Source organism: Loxodonta africana, chromosome 11 (genome assembly GCF_030014295.1).
Source record: "Loxodonta africana isolate mLoxAfr1 chromosome 11, mLoxAfr1.hap2, whole genome shotgun sequence".
Classification (NCBI taxonomy): Eukaryota; Metazoa; Chordata; class Mammalia; order Proboscidea; family Elephantidae; genus Loxodonta; species Loxodonta africana.
In genome coordinates, this window is record NC_087352.1 from 92736212 (window position 1) to 92756669 (window position 20458).

Below are 20458 nucleotides of genomic sequence, written 5' to 3' on the forward strand. Positions count from 1 at the left end.
AGAAAGCTGGTACAGGGCGCGCCCGCCCCACGAGCCGCGGCCAAGCCACGCAGCCGCGACGTCCGGCCTGCGCGCGGCCGAGCCCAGCCCCAGCGTGCACATTGGCAGCACCCACGCACACGCACACGCATGGGAGCTCCGGGCCCCGCGTCCCCAGAGCTGGGCCTAGACTGGGTGCGCGAGTCCGCATCTCGAGCTTTCCGCGCCTGGAGCAGGAGGGAGCCAAGGCGGAGAGTGGGAGGCGGGCACTCGCGAGGGGGCGGGTGCCCGCGACAGCGCTCGTGCATCCGCTCGGCTTCCCCTGAAGTCCCGCCCCACCCCGCCCACTTCTTCTCCCGCGCGCGGGCTCCGCGCGCTCCAAGTCGCGCGCGTGCGCGCGCGTGCGCAGGCCAGGGCTCTACGGGGGCGGCCTCTCAGACTTCAACGAAAGCATCGGCAAGGTCCCGGATTAACTCTTCCCCTGCTCGCCCACTTGGAGGCCCGATTGGGTTCCGTGCCTGCGCAAGCCGGCGGCGCGCCTTCCCCCCAGCCCACACCGCGCATGCACGGGAAGGTGGGGGGGTGCCGGTGGGGGTGTTCACGGCCCGCTAGACATTCTGTGCTCGTGCAGGAGGAGGGCTGCTACCATCAGGGACGTGCACGACTCCCCTCACCCCGCCCCCTCCCCAAACTAAAAAAAAAAAAAAAATCCAAAACACACTGCCACCCACCGTACCCCCGCGCCCCGCGTCCATCCTGCCCCCGGCCTGCATATTAGTGAGCGCGGGGAGCCCACAGGGAGGTCTGTGGCTGTGCCAGGCTGCAGGTAAGCGCGGGCGGGGGTGCGGAAGGGGCCGAGGGCCGTCTGCGAACGGGCGCGGGGGCGGCCGCAGCTGGCGCGGCGGGGCGGCCCGGAGGAAGCGCGTTCTCGCCGCGCTCTGGGGCACCAGCCAGTTCCAGGATGTGCGAGCGGCCGCCGGCGGCGCGGTGCGAGCGCAGGCGGGCGTGGGCCGCCGAGGACGGGCATGGCAGGGCCGGGCGTCCGGGGGCCGCGCAGGCCGGCGGGCGAGCTCGGGGCGCGACGGGCGGCGCCGGCGCGCGCTCTCGCTGAGCCTCGGCGCCGGGGCTCATGGCCGCCCGCTCGCACCGCCGCAATGCGCCGCGGTGGGGTGGGCACGGCCTCGAGCCCGGTGCCGAGCGCGGCCCGCCGGGCGCCGCCCCTCGGTGCCGCGGGATCCGCCGCGCCCGCCCCTACCTGCGGGAAGGAGGGGACCCGGACCTCGCGCACGCACGCCCGGGTGCGCCCGCCGACTCGAGGCGCCAGTCCCCAGGCCGCGCGCCGCCCCCGCCTCCGGCCAGGGCGGGCGGGGGAGGGCCCGGCGCGAGCCGGCGGGGAGTGCGCGGGGCGCGAGCGCGGGGCTCGCGGGCGGCGCGGGGCTGCGGAACCCGGCCGCACGCCCGCTCTCGCTCCCGGCCGGGCCCGCCCTAGCTCACCCGCCCCGAGCCGTGGTGGGACGGTACCAGCGTCCTGCCAGCGTCCAGAAGTCCGATCCTGGAAGGGGACGTAGCCACCTTCCTCTGCCCGGCTGAGGCGCAGCGAGCTATTGTTTCCGAAGGAATCCAAACGGCCTGTCCGCTCCCCCACCATAAAGGTGGCCGAAAAAAATTACAGCGAGGGCCAGATGGCCCTTCAAGGCTCCTGGGGTCATGCCCTGCGTTCCCTGCCTCCTCCCCATTCTGAAGTTGCTGGTTTTCAACAGGGAAGTAGTGCGGCAGCCATGGCTGCTGGCTGAACCGGGTGGGGAAGCTGCTACCGCCTCTTATGTAAGTTTGGCTGTTGCAGGAAACCCCCCTCCTAACCCCCTGCTGTGTAATGACAGCAGTTGTCCCAGCGATCTGAAGAAGAGTTCAGGAGGAGTAGCTTTATTCTGAAGGTGTAATTGGGGCTACTTCTTTCCCTACCCCTACACAGATGCTGGCAACGGGTATCTTCTAGTTTGACTCACCTGAACTTAGCAGTTGGAACCTCACGATACTAAGAAAAATGGGCCGATGGACGTAAGGTCTCTCCTTTCCGGTCCTCAGACATCATGAAGGAGGGGGGATGGCAAAATAAACACTACCTTCCGTCCCGCACCAAATTATTTTAAGCACATTATTTTGTTGCGATGACTATACGGCCGCTACCCTCCCTAGTCCCGTGCACTTCTATGCCATAAGCCCTGGGAGAGTTGCTAACAAAGTTAAGCAGGAGCTGGTAGGAAGATTTTCCCTAGGCCGCCTTTCCTCTCGGGCACTGTAGGCTGGGGTGCACTCAGGGAACAGGGAGGCGGAGACACACAAGATATTAAAGTTGGAAGCATCCTTGGAAATAATTTTGCCCAACTCTCACACTGGGCAGATGAGAAGAGCCTTGCCGCTTTAGGCAGATTTGGTGATGGGTTCACTTTTCTGGAGAGGAAATTCTTTTATGGTTTTTCGGATGTTGGTCTCTAGGATTGAGTCTTACACTCCAGTTTTTTTTTTTTTTATAAGACTATTAACAGCCTGGTCGTTTGCTCCTAACCACACCAAACAGCTTATTTGTGGCTACTGTTCAGTAGAGGAAACTTTTTATGTTTTTCAGGATATTGGTCTGCAGGATGGAGTCCCTCTGGTAAGAGTTAAAACTCACACAGAGCTAAAATTCTTTGAGCCTCCGTGTAGGGATAGAGGTAAAAACACCAGGGTCTCTCAAATGCAAGCTTAAAGACCAGTGTGGCTTAACTGACCGGTGTTAGTTGCATTACACAGAGGTGGGGGTTGGGGGGTACTACTATTTCCTTTCCTCCCATGTTAGCAGTTGGGTGTGGGTACATCTACAACTTTCTCTATATTTATGAGAATATATAGTCCTAGATGTTTTTGTGAGCCTAGAGAAAAATGTGAAGGCTGCATAAAAACCCGTTGCTATCAGGTTGATTCTGACTCATGTAACCCCATGTGTGTCAGAATAGAACTGTGCTCTGGGTTTTTAGTGGCCGATTGTTTGGAAGTAGATTGCTGGCCTCTGGATTTGAACCTCCAACCTTGCCGGTGTTAACTCTTTGCACCACCCAGGGACTCCAGAGGTTAAATACCCAGCAGTAAATGGTGGGGCAGGGTGTGTTTATTGGGTTTCTTTTAAGCTGTATAGCTGTCAACATCTATACAAATCCTGACATGGGCTTTGGAAGAAGAACTTACTCAGTGGTTCTCCCACCATCCTTTAATTCTCAGTGCACATCCCAAACTGGTCCATGGGAAGCTTCAAGTGCTGTAGCCCTTACCTCTGCTGCTCATATGTGCTCAGAGCGGCCAGCTGCCTCCTCTTTGCTTACAACCTGAAAATGGGTATATGTGCAAATGGCAAGACAAATCAGGAAGGTATTTAAATCTTGAAAACATTCTTGGCTTGGAATTTGGGAGAGAGGAAGAAACTCCCTCACTCTTGTTCTTTTCTCTTGCAGGTCTGGCGTGTGCCTGATCAGAATTATTCTGATCTGAAGAATTTGGTGTTTAAAGCTATAAGATAATAGCCTTCAGTTGTTCATGGTAATTATAACTTTGAATATTAAGCCTTGAGATTATGACTTAGTGTTTGCTTTAAAATATATGTATCAATTCTGATTATGCATTAGCGGTTCTGTTTCTTTGGGGCAAATGTTTGTGTTTCCCAGATTTTTATTTTGTTGAATTAATTCTCATATCTATTCTTTGTTGAATGAAAGGAAAGCAATGTTTTATAAAAGAAAACACATAGACTACATTATTTTTAAAAGATCATTTCTTTAATATGGTAACAGATGTCTTTTATGCCAATTCTAAATCTCTTTTGCCTATAAAATACCTGCAGTCTTTGTCAAGTACACCTAATATTGGTGACACTTTTATCTGGAAGGCAGATAGATTGGCATCCAGGGGAATGAAGCCACTCTTTACTGTCTTCCCAGATGTCATTTAATTCTTCGAGGGCCGTATTAAATCTTAACCCTCTCGTTCAGAAGTGGCTGTAAACTGGTGTGGAAAAACTAGAAGACAACTCTGACAGGAATGTTGGCAATAATGTCCCTCTCTAGTTCAGTCACAGTGATTTGTCTCTTCTATCAAGGGGTGATGGTGGTTCAAGAGCAGATGTCCCACCTTCCATACGGGAGCCCCGTGTTTGATTCCCGGCTACCGCGCCTCACGTGCAGTTGCCACTCGTCTGTCAGTAGAGGCTTCCGTGTTGCTGTGATGCTGAACAGGTTTCAGCAGAGCTTCCAGACTAAGATGGACTCGGAAAAAAAGGCTTGGTGACCTGCTTCTGAAAATCAGCCAGTGAAAACCCTGTAGATGACAACAACCTGATCCCCAACTTATGGGGATGACACAGGACCGGGCAGGGTTTTGTTCCCTTGGACATGGGCTTGCCAACTCAATGGCAGTTAACAACAGTGATTAAGGTGGTGTAACTCTGAACAACATTGATATCTTACTTGTCATATATGCCTGCAATTAGAGTAGACACCACAGACAGGACTAGAGAATCCTTGCCATGAACCTGTTTCTTAAACCTTGAAGTTGAGCTATTTGTCGTTATTACCCCTAGCTGTTAGGAAGCGGAGGCCATGGAGCTAGATTGATTGGATTCGAATCCCAGATCCTCCACCCAGTTGAATATTTGACAAGTTTCTGACCTCATCTTTAAAGTAGGGATAGTGATACACCCCCCCCCGCCCCCCCAACAAGGCTTAATTAAGACACGTAGAGGATATAGGACAATACCTGGCATGTATTATGAGCTCAGTAAGAGTTGCTACTATTATTATTATCACTACTACTAACCAGTTCCCACTGAATCACTTCTGACTTACGGCAACCCCATGTATGTCTGTAGAACTGTGCTCCATAGGGTTTTCAGTAGCTGATTTTGGGGGGAGTAGATTGCCAAGTCTTTCTTCCGAGACATCTCTGGGTGGACTTAAACCTCCAACCTTTTGGTTAGCAGTCAAGCGCATTGACCGTTTACACCACCCATTAGAGCCTCTGCTACTACTACTGCTGGGCAAATACTTAGTAAACTGAAGATAAAGAGAAGTAACAATATGGAATGCCATAAGTTGGGATCAATCTTTTCTGCTCACAGAGTTGAACCAGACTCTTGACGTTGATTTTCTGAGATATTTAGGTACCAAAAATTGATCAGAAGATGAAAACAAATCTAGCTGTATTTTGTGTATGGGAAAGTATTATGCATAATGACCAAACTTTCTTTTTTAAAAATCTTTGTAGGAGTTTTTCATCAGTATGTCTGAAACCATTAAATATAATGATGATGATCATAAAACTCTGTTTCTGAAAACACTAAATGAACAGCGTCTGGAAGGAGAATTTTGTGATATTGCTATTGTGGTTGAAGATGTAAAATTCCGAGCACACAGATGTGTCCTCGCCGCCTGTAGCACCTACTTTAAAAAGCTCTTCAAGAAGCTTGAGGTTGATAGCTCTTCAGTAATAGAAATAGATTTTCTTCGTTCTGATATATTTGAAGAGGTCCTGAACTACATGTACACAGCAAAGATTTCCGTCAAAAAAGAAGATGTCAACCTAATGATGTCATCGGGTCAGATTCTTGGTATCCGATTTTTGGATAAACTCTGTTCTCAAAAGCGTGATGTATCTAGTCCTGATGAAAATAACGGCCAGTCCAAAAGCAAGTATTGCCTCAAAATAAACCGCCCCATTGGTGATGCTGCTGACACTCAGGATGACGATGTGGAGGAAATTGGAGACCAGGATGACAGCCCTTCTGACGACACAGTAGAAGGCACCCCCCCGAGCCAGGAGGACGGCAAGTCGCCCACAACTACGCTCAGGGTTCAGGAAGCTATTTTGAAAGAGCTGGGGAGCGAGGAAGTTCGCAAAGTAAATTGCTACGGCCAGGAAGTAGAGTCCATGGAGACCCCAGAGTCAAAAGATTTGGGGTCCCAGACCCCTCAAGCCTTAACTTTTAATGATGGAATGAGTGAAGTGAAAGATGAACAAACCCCAGGGTGGACGACAGCCACCAGCGACATGAAGTTTGAGTATTTGCTTTATGGGCACCACCGCGAGCAGATTGCCTGCCAAGCCTGTGGCAAGACATTTTCTGACGAAGGCAGATTGAGGAAGCATGAAAAACTCCACACGGCAGACAGGCCGTTTGTTTGTGAAATGTGTACAAAAGGTTTTACCACACAGGCCCACTTGAAAGAACACCTAAAAATCCACACAGGATACAAGCCCTACAGTTGTGAGGTGTGTGGAAAATCCTTCATTCGTGCTCCAGACCTAAAGAAGCATGAGCGTGTGCACAGTAACGAAAGACCCTTTGCATGCCACATGTGTGACAAAGCCTTCAAACACAAGTCCCACCTCAAGGATCACGAGAGGAGACACAGAGGGGAAAAGCCTTTTGTGTGTGGTTCCTGCACCAAGGCCTTTGCCAAGGCATCCGATCTGAAAAGGCACGAGAACAATATGCACAGTGAAAGGAAGCAGGTGACCCCCAGTGCCATCCAGAGTGAGACGGAACAGTTGCAGGCGGCAGCCATGGCTGCCGAAGCTGAGCAGCAGTTGGAAACAATAGCCTGTAGCTAGAGGTGTTGGAACCAGAGCGCTCTGCCTGGGTGGCAGAGGCTGAGGGGACAGGGAGCCTAATCAGTGAATGCCAGTCCCTGTATTTTTGTGGAAACTTACGGGGCATTGTACTCACTGGACTCAAGGCAGTGCTTGGTTAGGTATTTTTAAAACTTTTCCAGGAAATACGTTCCTAGGTTCTGACCAAACCGTTTCACTGTCGTGTCCAGTGTTTGGTATTAATGTTGCTAGTAAGTCCCATGCATCCCCACATCCCCTTTTTTACGGTTTTAATTTGAGAATTCCGGTGTCTAGTTTAGAAGTGAGAGACTTCTGTTCCATTTTTAACTCCTCTCTTGCTGCACTGTTGAGTGCACTGTGCAGAATCAGAATTGAGTAAATTGATTTCTTAATCATCACACCGACATGTGACTTAGGGTCAAAACAGCAGTTTTAATAACAAAGTTACTTCATGTAGACGTAGAAAGTGTTGCTGGGTGGTTGACACCAGCAACGCTGTGCAAATAAGAAAACAAGTCCTGAAAATCTCGAATGGTATTACTTTTATATTTGGTTTGTTAATTTTATATCACTGTTTTTCACTTGTTTTTTGCAGACAAATAATGGTTGCTTTGCTGAAGTGTTTCTTTCGCCATTTGGATTGCCCTGTACCTACTCCAAAAGATGTAGTCGTATGTACCGGAGCCTGAGCAAACCTCCAGATTTCGGTGATCTTGGGGCCAGGTTCTAATCTTCCTTATCTTTCTGGCATTGCTGCAGACAGGCTGGGTTTATTCAGGAGAGCAGTCTTGAGAGGAATATCAAAGAGTAAATAAGAACCTGGCCCTTAGAGACAAGCTTACCACATTGGCGACAATCCCAAGATTTTACAGATCAAAAAATTGTTAATTGATTTTGAAATTGGATTTTTATTTAGGATCAGAATTAGGACAAGCACAGATATGCTCCTTCAAATACATTTGTATAAATTAACTGAAAGTCATCAAGCTTTTGGGCTCTCTACAGCACCTGCTATACCCATAAGAGAGATGCAATATGCTTAATTAACTTAAAATCTTTTACGTGTGTAAATAGTATAGAACTGTTGGTCTTACGTATTTCAAGTAAAAGTAGACAGCTGCACTCTTTTTTTGCACATTGGATTAAAATAACCTCCATCAGCAACAAACATCAGACTGTCAGACCAAACGTTTGTTTTTGAATTATATTTCACCACAGGAAACAGTTTTAAATAGAAGTTGATTGCCTTTTCCTAGCCGTAAATCAGAATTACCAACTCTGTTACAATTTTGGTGTACTGAATGTTCCTTTTAACTCTTTCTTTGGGAATATATTGAAATGCCAACAATAGTTTGAATTATGTTCTTTAATAAAGTACTAATCCGTTAAATTAGAATATGTACAGTTTTAGAAAAATGTCAACTTTTGATTCATTTTTTTGTTGCTAGGATTTTGTTTTTTAAAAGAAGATACATTAAAGTAATCTCCTGTCATAGCTTGTTGCGTTTACAGCTGTAATTACCCTTGTGGGAGAAACTTGGTTTTGTAAATTGATGTGTATGTTATGCCCGGGATTGTAGGATGAAGATGCTACCTTTTAAAGAATTTATTTATTGGTAAAATGTTTAATTTAGTTTAATTTAATTTGTTTTTTCAAAGATTGTCTGTTCTGTACTAAAAGTAGTCCTGTCACTGTGTTTATATGCTGTTAGTAGAAGGGGAACTGGTGGATGTTCCGAGGCTGTTTTAACCAAAGCAAGGGAAAAATAATTTAACATCCTGTCAATAGCTACTTCAACAAACCATTTTTTGGGCCTTCATTTTTGTATATAAAAGAAAATATGCTTATATCATTTCTGTTTCCATTTTTTCGTAGCAGCCTTTCACACATCCATGTTTCTTCAGCACGTAATGTCTAAACTTTCTTCGTCGTGGTTTTATAAAGCTCTGAGCTAAGCCTATAGTATCAACCCTAGTTGAAGTCACATAATCACGGTGGTGCCCTCCCAAAGGAAGCTTGGTTTTCACACTTGTTTTGTATTATGCAGGTATTTATCATTTGGCTCTTTTGCTTGAGAAGTATTTTTGTGTTGTGACTTGTGTCCCCACTACTAGGTCCTTGTGTGTGTTAGGGTGTGTCTTTTTTGCTTATTTGGTGCAAGCAAAGTCGTAACATGGCTGTTCTGCTGCTTGCTGGGTCCTAGTCACCAGGACAGCCTCTCCTGATCCAGCAGCCTTTGATGATTCTGGGATGCTGAAGCAAGCATGGTAGCTTCTTCAAGGGGACCCCAGCACCATGGGGAGTTACTTCTGGAATGTGCCTACCCTGAATCTGAGGGTGGGGTGGAAGGATGTTTTAAGTGTCGATATTATTACCTTTTCATTATTTACAAATCCTCTACTTCTTTCTGTACAAAGAGAAGGTCCACAAGCTTGATATTGACTTTTATGCTAACTTGCACTGTATTGGAACTGATTGAGGAAGGGCATTTTAGGAAGTCAAAATTTCAGGTAATTTGTTGGCTAATTAACTTGGCCACTAGTTGAGAATTGATAGAAATTATTGGGGTAGCCACGAGGTGAGCCTGATACTTCCTCTTATTTTGCTGGGGGTGGGGGGAGATTATGATGAGGGAGGGTGATGCAAATTTATGGAGTTTCCAACTCAGTGGCTTATCTTGTGTAAGATCCTCTGTAACTCCGTCCTTTGGAGTTCATTTTCCTGTCGTAGTGCTGTTAGCGGTGGTTAGCTCCCAGGGTAGCCTTGAAAAGCCTACTGCGTAAGTAGTAGAACTAGTATAATAAGGATTATAGTCGTGAATTCAGAGTCACAGGAGTCAGAGCCGTGGCTTTCAGGAGAGAATGGATAGGTCTCTCGCTTTCCTCTCTGCTTTTTACATTTAATATTTCCCTCCGTTTCTCCATTACCCACCTCCACAAATGTATGGGAGATAAATAAGACACCAGACCGGAGGCAGGGTAACCATTTACAGTGATCAGAGATGATGGCCCCAGTAAATTCTCATGCTTCCTTCTAATACGTAACCCAAATCAGCAAGGGCTGTCAGTGATGGGGAGCTCACTCCCCACCACGTTGTGTGTTCCACTTTGAGACAGCTCAAGCTGCTCTACTGTTTTTTGAAGTCGGCCTCCATTTTTGCACACCCCCTTGTAACTGGGAACTTTCTCTCCCTTGGACTTAGAATAAGTGCAGTCTTGCATCCACTTGACAGCACTTCAGATGTGTGCAGAGCACATCGCTCGTTCCACAGGTGTTCAGCGTCATGCCCCAGGCACTGGACTGGGCGCTGGAGATAGCAAGGCAGAAGAGGTTTAGCTCCTGCCTACCAGAACTTGTGCCCCTTCCCATGCTTCTCTTGGCATTCTTCTTGAAAAATGAGAATGGTATTTGCCCATCCCTGTTATCCGTGATTCCTTAAAGGTTGCAACCTAGATCTCATTCCAAGGTCCCTGAGTCTCATTTATCTGGGTCATGACAGATGCCCTCAGTTGGTGTGTTTTCATGATCTCTTCAAGAGGTATTCCCAGTTACCAATATACATTTAAGTCTTTTCAGTATAAGGAGGAAGTGTGGTTTAGTGGAAAGAGTTTGGAGTAAAATGTGGATTTGAATCCTGGTTCTGCTGCTCAATTAACATGTACATTTGGGCAAGTTCTTAACTTCCCTGAGCCTTAGTTTCATCATCTCTAAAGCAGTGGTAGAGATTTCTGGTTCATGGACTCCTGCAGAGACTAAATGTGATAGCCAGTACAAAGCATCAGCTCAGCACCCAGCATTTTTTAGGTGCTCCACAAATACGCGCTTCTTCCTAAACAGCATTCTCAGCAAAGAAGGGAAATTGAAGTTCTGTTTTCATTCAAACATCTGTCAGTTCTATAGTCATTGGCCATGAGCTGTAGACCTTGTTTTGTCTTAACTGAAAATATCTGTAGAAGCTGTTCTTAGCATTTACGTAAGCTTGCATCCCTTTGGGGCTTTTTTCTTAGGAAGCTGAGTAGTCATTTTATGGTTTTCTTTGGTTTGGCCTTGTAATCCCCCACTATTTGTGCACATTTTTAAGTAGGTCACTGAAGTGTAGTCACGTGGAAACACTGGCTTCTGTAGCCGACTCCCTGTTTTTCCTTGGGAATATTTGTGAAGGCAGAATCAGAATTGCAATTTTGAGAGCTGACTTTTTTCCTTGAGTCTCAGGACATGAAATCGTGCATTTTGGGGGGATATTTTTATATTTGGTTTTCTGAAAACTGGCGTGTATTTCAGAAACTTTTGTGGTGCAATGGTTAAAGTGCTTGGTTGCTATCTGAAAGGTCAATGGTTCAAACCCACCAGCAGCTCCACAAGAAAAAGGTGTGGCAACCTGCGATTTACAGCCTTGGAGAACCCTATGGGACAGTTGTACTCTGCCCTACTGGTCACTGTGAGTCGGAATCCACTTGATGACAGTGGATTTGGCATGGGTTTGGGAGTGTATTTCAGACTACACTCAGCCTTTCTTTTTCTGGTTTTGTATGATTTCTAGGGTGTCTAGGGTGATCTGTCATCTTCTCCCCAAAGGGACATGGACTACTACCCAAGAACTTGATTTTTCATTTTAGTTCCAAAAATAACAGTTTACTTAATTACTTTGCTGCTCTTTGGAGGATGTTTCCATTTATCTATATAAAAGTATTTTCTATAGAGTGGGATTAATGTATTACCAGTCAGCAAATACATAACAAGTGATTTCTGTGTGCCAGGCATTGGATTACGTGTGAGGGCTGCAACATTTGAAGAAGACATAAACCTTCCTGCCCTCACAGAGCTGCTGGCCCAGGATGGAGCTAAACGATGACCTTCCCAAGGTTTACAAACATTGACACAAGTTTACAAATAATTTTTTTAATCTTCTGTGGTATATATTTTAATTCAGTTCATGAAACATCACTTTAGAACAGAATTAAGGGTTTTTTTTTACTAAATAGTCCCAAATTTAGTGGTAACAAAATAAACATTCTCAAATAATTTTTTGAATGTATACTGAGAAAATGTTTATTAAACATTACATTCCAAAGAGTGATTCTCATTTTCTCTCGTTGATCCTGCATTTCAGAAAGAAGAATGGTAATATGAGGCTAAGGTTCTATATATTTATTAAAATCGTAGTTACTGGTATCGAAAAGGGTGCTAATGCAAAGAAAATTAGAGGAGTAAAAGAACGATAACCTGGGCTTCCAGCAGCTATAAACAAGGATATTAATAACCCAGAAGGCTTTAAGGCCAGGACGCAGCATGAGAGAAGATGGTGCACACTCAGCTGTGGTTCAGAAATGACTGAGCTCTTCCTGAGAGGCGGTAAGTGTCCCTTAGCGCCAGCCGACCTGTCAAGGATGGTAATTGATACAGAGTAGGTCTATATAATCTATGTACATCAAGAGATTTGTTTTAAGGAATTGACCCACATGATTATGGGGGCCAACGAATCTGAAATCCCTAGAGCGGAGCCCAGCAAGCTGGAAACTCAACGCGGGAGTTGAGGCCGCAGTCTTGCAGAATTGCTTCTTTGGGAAACCTCAGTTTTTGCCCTTAAGACCTTAAACTTTTTGGGTGGGCCCACCCATATTTTCGAAAGCAGCCTCTTTTATGTAAAGTCATGTAGATGCAGTTCACACCTACAAAATATCTTTACAGCAACACCTAAACTAGTTTTTGACAAAAAACTGGTCTAGCCAAGTCTTGTAAATAAAACTAACCACAGTAGGACAGCAAGTTAGTTAATGAAAACCTGAAAAGAAAATGTAGTTCTTCGGCTGGTTTTAGATTATCTGAGGCTACCTGTCATTTTGTTGGAGTTCTGTGAAAGTGTTCTATACTATTAAATTCTCATGTGGAATATAGTCATTTTCTGTTTCCAGTTGGAAGCCAGAAGCTTTGTGACTCATACAGGTCATTACTGGCTTTTCTGGCTTTCCTTGTTTCCCCTTCATTCTCACTTTGGACCTCAGTACAAGGAGAGACAGCCAAGAGAATCAGTACTTTTAATAATAATGAAGCCTAGCATATGTTGACAAGGCATGAATCACCACGTATTAAATCTCTTTGTATACTTTATGGCAACCCTGTCAGGCAGGAATTACTACTGATGAAGATACTGAGATTCAAAGAAATTAAATACCCTGCCCAACACCAAGTAGCTATCAGGTAGTCCAGGAGAGCTGGTCCATCTGTCTCCAGAGCCTGTATCCTTAACCCCTGGGTCTCAAACCAGGAAGGCAGCCGCCATGGCCCTGCACACCCTCACTGAGTTCAGCACACTCTTGAGGAGGTGGTGCTGGGGGAGTACCAGAGGCATTCATCTGAGCAGCTGCCCCTATGTTTCTGTAATAAACTGGGCCCAATATTTTGATTTCTTTAAGACATCTCCCATACAGGGGACCAGATACTAAACAAACACTGTATTATTTTGTTCAGGTTTAGAGGCTGCCCCAAAGTAATAAGGAAACTACACATAGAATGTCATTGTCTTAGGCTGGCTTCTCTAGAGAAGCAAAACCAGTGAAGCATATACATACACATATATATAGAGAGAATTATATCAAGGAAAATGCTCGAGCGGTTACAGAGGCTAGAAAGTCCCAAGTCAGTGGGCCAGGATAGAGGCTTCTCCCGACTGACGTAGCTGCAGGGGCTGGCGAACCCAAGATTGGCAGGTCAGGGAGCAGGGCTCTTGTTCACAGGCCGTGAAGATCGATGAATCCCAAGATTGGCAGGCAAGACCGCAGGTAAGCTGCTAGCTCAAGTCCCAAGAACTGGAGGTCAGAAGAACAGGAGCCAGCTGCAGGATCCAGAAGAAGCAAAAAGCCTCCAAGCCCTGCCAGGATGTCCACCCACACTCAATGCAGGCCACATGCCTAAGGAAATTCCCTTCAACTAATTGGCTGCTCACAGCAGATCCTGTGATGGGTGTGATCACATATCAAATCTCAACAGGGTGGTGACCACAACATCACACAACTGCCAAAACACAGAATCATGGCCCAGCCAAGGTGACACAAAATCTCAACCATCACAGCCATAGACTGCAATGCAACACAAAGCTGCCCCTGGACTTCATTCACATGTCCCATTATATAAGTGGGTCAGGGAAGCCACCCTCCCCTCCAACAAAAAAAAAAAAAGAAACTAAGGCCGCTTAGTTTGGTGCCAGAATTAACTATGTATGTAAAAATGGTAATGTGTCTGTGTTACCTAGTGCTGCTGTACACAAACACCTTAAGCGGGTGGCTTTAAAAAACAAAAATTTATTTTCTCACAGTTCTGGAGGCTAACATTCCAAATCAGAGTCTCAGCCTTGATACCTTCCATGTGGGCAGCCCCAGGCATCCCTTGGTTCCTTGGCTTGTAGATGATCTTCACATGGCATCTGTCTTCCCCCTTGTGTCTATGTGTCTATCCTGGTCTTTTTATAACTGAGAAGTGATTAGCTTTGGGATCCACCCTACGCTGGTATGATCTAATTAACATAGCAAAAGAGGCAACCCTCGTTCCAAACAAGATCACATCCACAAGTGTGAGGGCCAGGAATTCAACACATATTTTGGGTGGACACAATTCAATCCATAACATAATGGTTCTCTGTGTTTGGAATCCTCCTTCCCCAACCACATGAAAGGAATTAGAAAATTTGTGTTCAGCTTCCACCTCCACTGCTGTCAATCTGTGCAACCTTGGGCTGGTTGCATCATCTTTCCTAATTTCTTCAACCAAAATGCAAATAATAATCCCTGCCCGGTTTACACCATTCTTGCTTATTATTCCAAAATGTCGTTTTTCTTTTCTAAGTAATAGATAAGAAATTTAGCTTAAAAACATTACTGGCCTCAAACAGGATGACAGATAATGATGAGTAAAAGCTTAAGCATTGGGGGGTTTAACTATACTTCATTCTTAGGCTGTTTACATCTAGTTAAATGAAGGGTATGTGTATGAGTGCTATTTCTCCTAAATTTTGGAGGTTTGGCTGTTCTGTTGTTTCTGCAATCTTCAAGTAACCTTTCATTTATTAAGAAACAATATATTAACCAGATTGGAAGGCTACTGGATCAGTTGACAGTGTAAACATGATTATATTTAATAGTCTGGACACCCTGTAATAAAATACGGGGTTGAGAAAAGAGGAATGCAAAAAGGTAGGGATGAATTAATTTTAGGTGCTACATTTCCTAAAATCATTGTTTTCCCTAATTCACTGCTGTGAATTATGAGATCACAAGAGTTATTTTTTTAGTGGTATGTTTTATGTTAATAGTGCACAGAAAGCAACTTTAACTTTAGTAATAGGCTAGAACTAGAGTGTGTACTAATTAATATGATAACTGATATCTGTACGATGCTCTATGGTTTACGTTATTGCATTAGTCCACAATATTATGAGGTATTATTATTCTTATTTTATGGACAAAAAATAATAGGCTCAACCTAGGATCTTTGATTCTGATAATTGCAATAATATTAATCCTTGATTATAAGCAGCCTGAAATAGAATAATTACATATGTATAGGGCCTATTAGGAAACCCTGGTGGCGTAGTGGTTAAGTGCTACAGCTGCCAACCAAAGTGTTGGCAGTTCAAATCCACCAAGCGCTCCTTGAAAACTCTATGGAGCAGTTCTACTCTGGCCTATAGGGTCCCTATGAGTAGGAATCGACTCGACGGCATTGGGTTTTGGTTTAGGGTCTATTAAGGAGCCCTGGTGGTACAAACGGTTATGCACTTGGCTACTAACCAAAAGGTTGGTGATTCAAGCTCACCCAACAACTCCACAAAGAAAGACATCTGGTGATCTGCTCTCGTAAAGATTACAGCCCTTATGGGGCAGTTCTATTCTGTCACGTGGGATTGCTATGAGTCAGAATCAACTCAATGGCACCTAACAACAGGCGGTCTATTTGGTATATATGAAGTTTTGGCACTTTCAAAACTTTCTAATACAACAGATTACAGTTTGAAACATTGAATTTCAAACTCCTGACTTCCAAAGTTTTGTTGTTTTTTTTATTTTTAGTATATATGACTAGATTTATGAGTTATCCTCCAATATTCATTCTACCCTTTTTCTATAGCAGCTGGATTTTTAGCTGGACACTGAACTTCTGACTTTACAAAACCTCTAAAACTAGTTTCCCTCCCCACCCCCCGGGAAATCTTTAAAAATATTTGTATCAGTGACACAATCAAGTCTAATGATTTAGAGTGTGGGATCTGGGTTTAGACTGCCTGGGTGTGAATTCTGATATCAGCACTAACTGGGTGACCTTGGGCAAGTTATTGAAACTTTTTAGTTTTCAGTTTTGTTGTCTGTAAAATTGTGATAATGTGAGAATTAAGTGAGATAATCTATGGAAAGTTCTTACAAATGGCAAACGCTATAATTTTATTGTTATTTTCTATCAATATCAAAGAAAAGATGGGACTCCTGGATTTCAATCTCTTCGCAGCCATTAACTTGTATGAGCTTTGAACAACTGATTTGATCTTCCTGAGTCATTTCCTCATTTTAAAGAAGGGACTTGTATTAGATGATCTTTAAATTTATTGCAGGATTCGAGCCTTTTACTCTATTTAATTAGTTGACGTAACAACTTGCAGGCATTTTTTAATGCAATTACTTGAAATTTGCCTGTCTTCTAACTTCAAATGTGGCCACGAGATCCAGGCTTCTCTTTATACCTATGAGAGGTAATAGGAGAAGGGTGTTCAGAAGGTGGTGATCATCCTCAAATTTGTGCCATTGTTTAAAATGAAGGAAATGTGGACGATTCCATGAAAACAGTCACAGCTCAGCAAAATAATTCAAGCCACATTTGATGTAACCTGGGCTTTCCTGCTCCTATTTTAAAAGCATTCTCAGACTTTGGAGATGCTTCCAAAAGAACTGTAAATCTTACTCCAAATTGTATGGAAAAATAATATAGATATGGACAAAAGTTCTGTTGAAGAAGTGTCAACAAAGAAGCAGATCACACTGCAACACTTAAAACTTCATTTTACATTTCTTCCCCTTCAAAGACCCATTTCTTTTAGCAGCTTCTCATTTCACCCTTCCATTCTCTCAGCCCCAATCTAAAATGTCCTCTTCTTTCCCTGAGTATGTTTTTACTTCCTTCTTCTTCAACCTTTTCCTCTATCATCATTTTGCATATAAAGTAATTGTATCTATTGTCAGAATCGGCCATTTGCTTCCCTTACCCGTCTTTGGAATTAATTTCAGGATTGTCTTAGTTACCAACTGCTGCCATAACAAAAATTACCGTAAGCAGGTAGCTTTAAAGAACAGAAATTTGTTTTCTCACCGTTCAGGATGGTAGACATCAAAATTCAGGGTGTGGCTTTAGGGGGAGGTCTTTCTTTGTCTATTTTGTCCTCTAGTAGCTGGTGGTCCTTGGAGTTCCTGGGCTTGCAGATGTGTTTATGGTGTGTGTCTGTCTTCATATGAAATGATGGGTAAGCTACAAAAGAGAATAGCAACAAACAAACAAAAAAAAAAAGCACTTAACTTCCTTGTACTCTATTTTCTTCTCTGTTGTTATGTATGAACTTAAACCCCTAAAACCACTATCAGAATAATGACACCCTGATGCTACACCCAGTTTTCAGATAAAGTACAGATTGTTGTTGTTGTGTTGAGTTGGCTCTGACTCATAGTGACAGAATGAAACACTGCCTTGTCCTGCACCATCTTCACAATTCTTACTATGTTTGAGCCCATTGTGGCAGCCACTGTGTCAATCCATCTCATTGAGGGTTTCCTCTTTTTCACTGACCCTCTACTTTACCAAGCATGATGTCAGCAGCCTGAAAAGATTTACAGCCTTGAAACAGAACCCCCACAGTGCTGTATTCTTTACCTGGCTTCCTCTCCTACCATGTTGTATTACAATATTGTTTTCTTTACTGGGCTCTCCCCTTTCCTCCTCAGCTTTGCATTTGAATCCTGCTTTTGCTTGGAGGTTATATGTAAACCCCATTGCGCCTGTGTAGTGTGATTAAGAATGTTGCTGACTTGTATGAACTCTCTACTTGTAACCCCTTTTAAAAGTAACCTGCCTACACACCCCTGGCAAGCAGTCTTGGCAGCAGTAAGCACCAACTGACTCCACTTTCTTGTACAATGAAATAAAGGTGCCTTTTTGTTCATCCACCTGGGTCTCTTGCTTATTGGCGAATACGAGTCATGCTGAGTAAGAACCTGGGGTTTCCAACTGGTAACAGGCTTAGAAACCTTACGGGGCAGTTCTAGTCCATCCTATAGTGTTTGTATGAGTTGGAATCAACTTGATGGCAGAGGGTTTTGTTTGGGTTTGGAAAAGCTACACATATACTTCCACTTACTGTTCCACTCTGATCTGATCCTCTGCCTTCCTCTTTTCCTTGCTCAAATAAACTCTCAGTTAATCAGTCATTAAACAAGCAAGGCCCTAAGCTTTAGGTACTGGGAAGAAAAAACAATACAAAGTGGAATAAGACATGGTCCCTTATGTCAAGTCTAGAAGGAGAGAAAAATACATATAAGGTATCCAAAGAGTAGTCTGCTCCTGTTAACAACTTAGTTTTTGCACAATGAGCTTCAGCATTGAAAACTGCTGAAATTTTCTCTCTATGGGCCCTTTTTTTTTATGGGCCCAAACCATTATAACAGTTATAAACTGTTCAATTCTCAGTTATTATCACTGTTAATATTTGCCCTTATTATACCATATTGTTTGGAATTACACTCTCTTTTCTAGGCCTACGTAAGTTTGTTAGAAGGAAACGTTTGTGTCTGTGTTTATGAGTGTTTCTGTTTAGTCCCTTTAAGTATGAAAGCTATGGATCTTCTGAAGGATTGAGGCTAAATCATAATGCAAAATGAAATTGTAGTTAATTCATTAATAAAACTATGATTCTCAAATTTAGGGTTTTACATGGGTAGATATTCACATAAAGAGTTCTAGCAGTGGAATGGTTAAGTACTCAGCTGCTAATCTAAAGATTCCTGGTTAGAACTCACCCAGCAGCTCCATGGGAGAAAAGCCTAGCGAGCTGATTCCATGAAGATTATAGCCTAGAAAATCATACAAGGCAGTTCTACTCTGTCATATGGTGTCACTATGAGTTGAATCGACTTGATGGCACCCAACAAGATGCTCATGTATGTAATAGATTTTCCTAGCATGCCATTCCTGTTCCAGGAAATTATGCACATAAGTGTAGCTCTGATACAAGTCAACAACACTGACCCCTCTTCACCATCCCCAGCAAAGAATTTGGCAAGTATCAGAGTTTCTAAGCAAACCTAGTTGTGTTTCAGAGCAGGGACAGTACCTAGTCTGAGAGGTTGATTTGGGAACTAGGCAGGGTAATCAGATAAGCTGGAGAACGGGGCCTGGTCTTAAGGACAAACTCAGGGAGATGGGGTATCAGAGACTTGGTGCCCTGGTTCCTAAGGGGCCTTTGACGTCAGATCTCACGTCAGTGGAAGTCAGACTAGGCAGACAAAGCTTAGGCGTCTAGGTGGAGCCCTTTAGGGTAGTGTCAGGAGTTTGGGGAGACAGAAGGTGAGACTAAATTCTGTCTGATAAGGCCTTAATGGCCTCATTCAGGCATGTTTTTTTCCTGAGGAAAGTAGAAAATGTGTCAGAATCTGACAATTCATCGTTATATTGTTCAGATTAGTTTAATGAATGTACAAAAAAAAAAACAAAAACCAAACCCATTGCTGTTGAGTCGATTCCAACTCATAGGGACCCTATAGGCTGGAGTAAACTGGCCCATAGAGTTTCCACGGAGCGCCTGGTGGATTCAAGCTGCCGACCTTTTGGTTAGCAGCCATCACTCTTAACCAGGGTTTCCAATGAATGCAAAAGAGGACATGAAAGATCCACAACTTTTACTGTCCTGAGAAATTCACCACAAAAGAGGTGGAGAGAAGTAGTATGATCTTCTCCACATTTCTCTATATTTTACTAAGTTTCTATAGTAAGCATGTATCATCTTATTATAAAAAGTTATTAAATCTCTGTGAAATATTCAAGGGCTGTACTGAAACACAAAGTGAACAAAATGTCATAGATAGTATTTAAACATTATATCTAGGTAATGTTACTTATTTTTAGAAGAGACCTTAGAAATATGCCAATCTAAGTTCTTGTTTAAAAAAGGAGAAAGCTGAAACTCAGAGCAGAGAACTTCACAGCCCTCTCATAGCCAGTGGTGGATCGAGAACCAAGCTTTTCTCACTCACACTGTAGCATGCTTTCCCACATATTGCCAAAATTGTATTTCTCAGATACAAAGTCATATAAATAACTCTATTGGGAATCATTAAATTGTGTCCAAAACTAATTGGATACCAAGTTGTCCTAAAAGAAAATCCTGCAAAAGCTAAATAGATATATATCCTTGAAAGAAATTAGACACCAAAATGTCATTACAGTATTTGGAAGGGATCTGTTAACTGCTATCGTCCTAAACAATTAGAAAATAAATTACACCTGAAAACAAGATACACTGGTGTAAAGATTTTTGTCAGTTTGGAAATTAAAGAGAGATAATGTGTCAGCTACCAAAGTCCTTTCATTGCTGACTAGTGGAAATGAACTTGAGCACTTGTCTTGGATCTTAAAAATCCTTTTGACTGCAGGGTGCTTTTTGACTGAATGTTCAGGTTCACAAAGGGAGCAAAATCAATAAAAAAAAAGGAGATGCTCAAATTAAGTTTTACGCATAATATTTTTGGAAGGGTTATTATTTGTAGCTTAAAGACATTTTTTTCTTTTGCATTCAAAAGTAGCTTATTTTGA

General features: G+C 43.7%; 1 protein-coding gene across 20 annotated transcripts; it reads left to right on the top strand.

The window, feature by feature from the left end:
* Positions 1 to 489: 489 nt before the first annotated feature.
* Positions 490 to 17713, top strand: ZBTB14 (zinc finger and BTB domain containing 14). Of its 20 annotated transcripts, none has more exons than XM_064294680.1 (4): positions 490 to 805; positions 1952 to 2037; positions 2606 to 3552; positions 5272 to 17713. In XM_064294680.1, exons 3-4 carry the CDS (start codon positions 3550 to 3552, stop codon positions 6616 to 6618), a joined length of 1350 nt encoding a protein of 449 aa, XP_064150750.1. In that variant the 5' UTR covers positions 490 to 805; positions 1952 to 2037; positions 2606 to 3549; the 3' UTR covers positions 6619 to 17713. The 20 variants fall into 20 exon arrangements, with proteins under 20 accessions (XP_064150750.1, XP_064150751.1, XP_064150753.1 ...); XM_064294681.1 differs by lacking the exon at positions 1952 to 2037 and having other exon boundaries at positions 2606 to 2635; positions 3238 to 3552; XM_064294683.1 differs by lacking the exon at positions 1952 to 2037 and having other exon boundaries at positions 2606 to 2635; positions 3468 to 3552.
* Positions 17714 to 20458: the final 2745 nt, after the last annotated feature.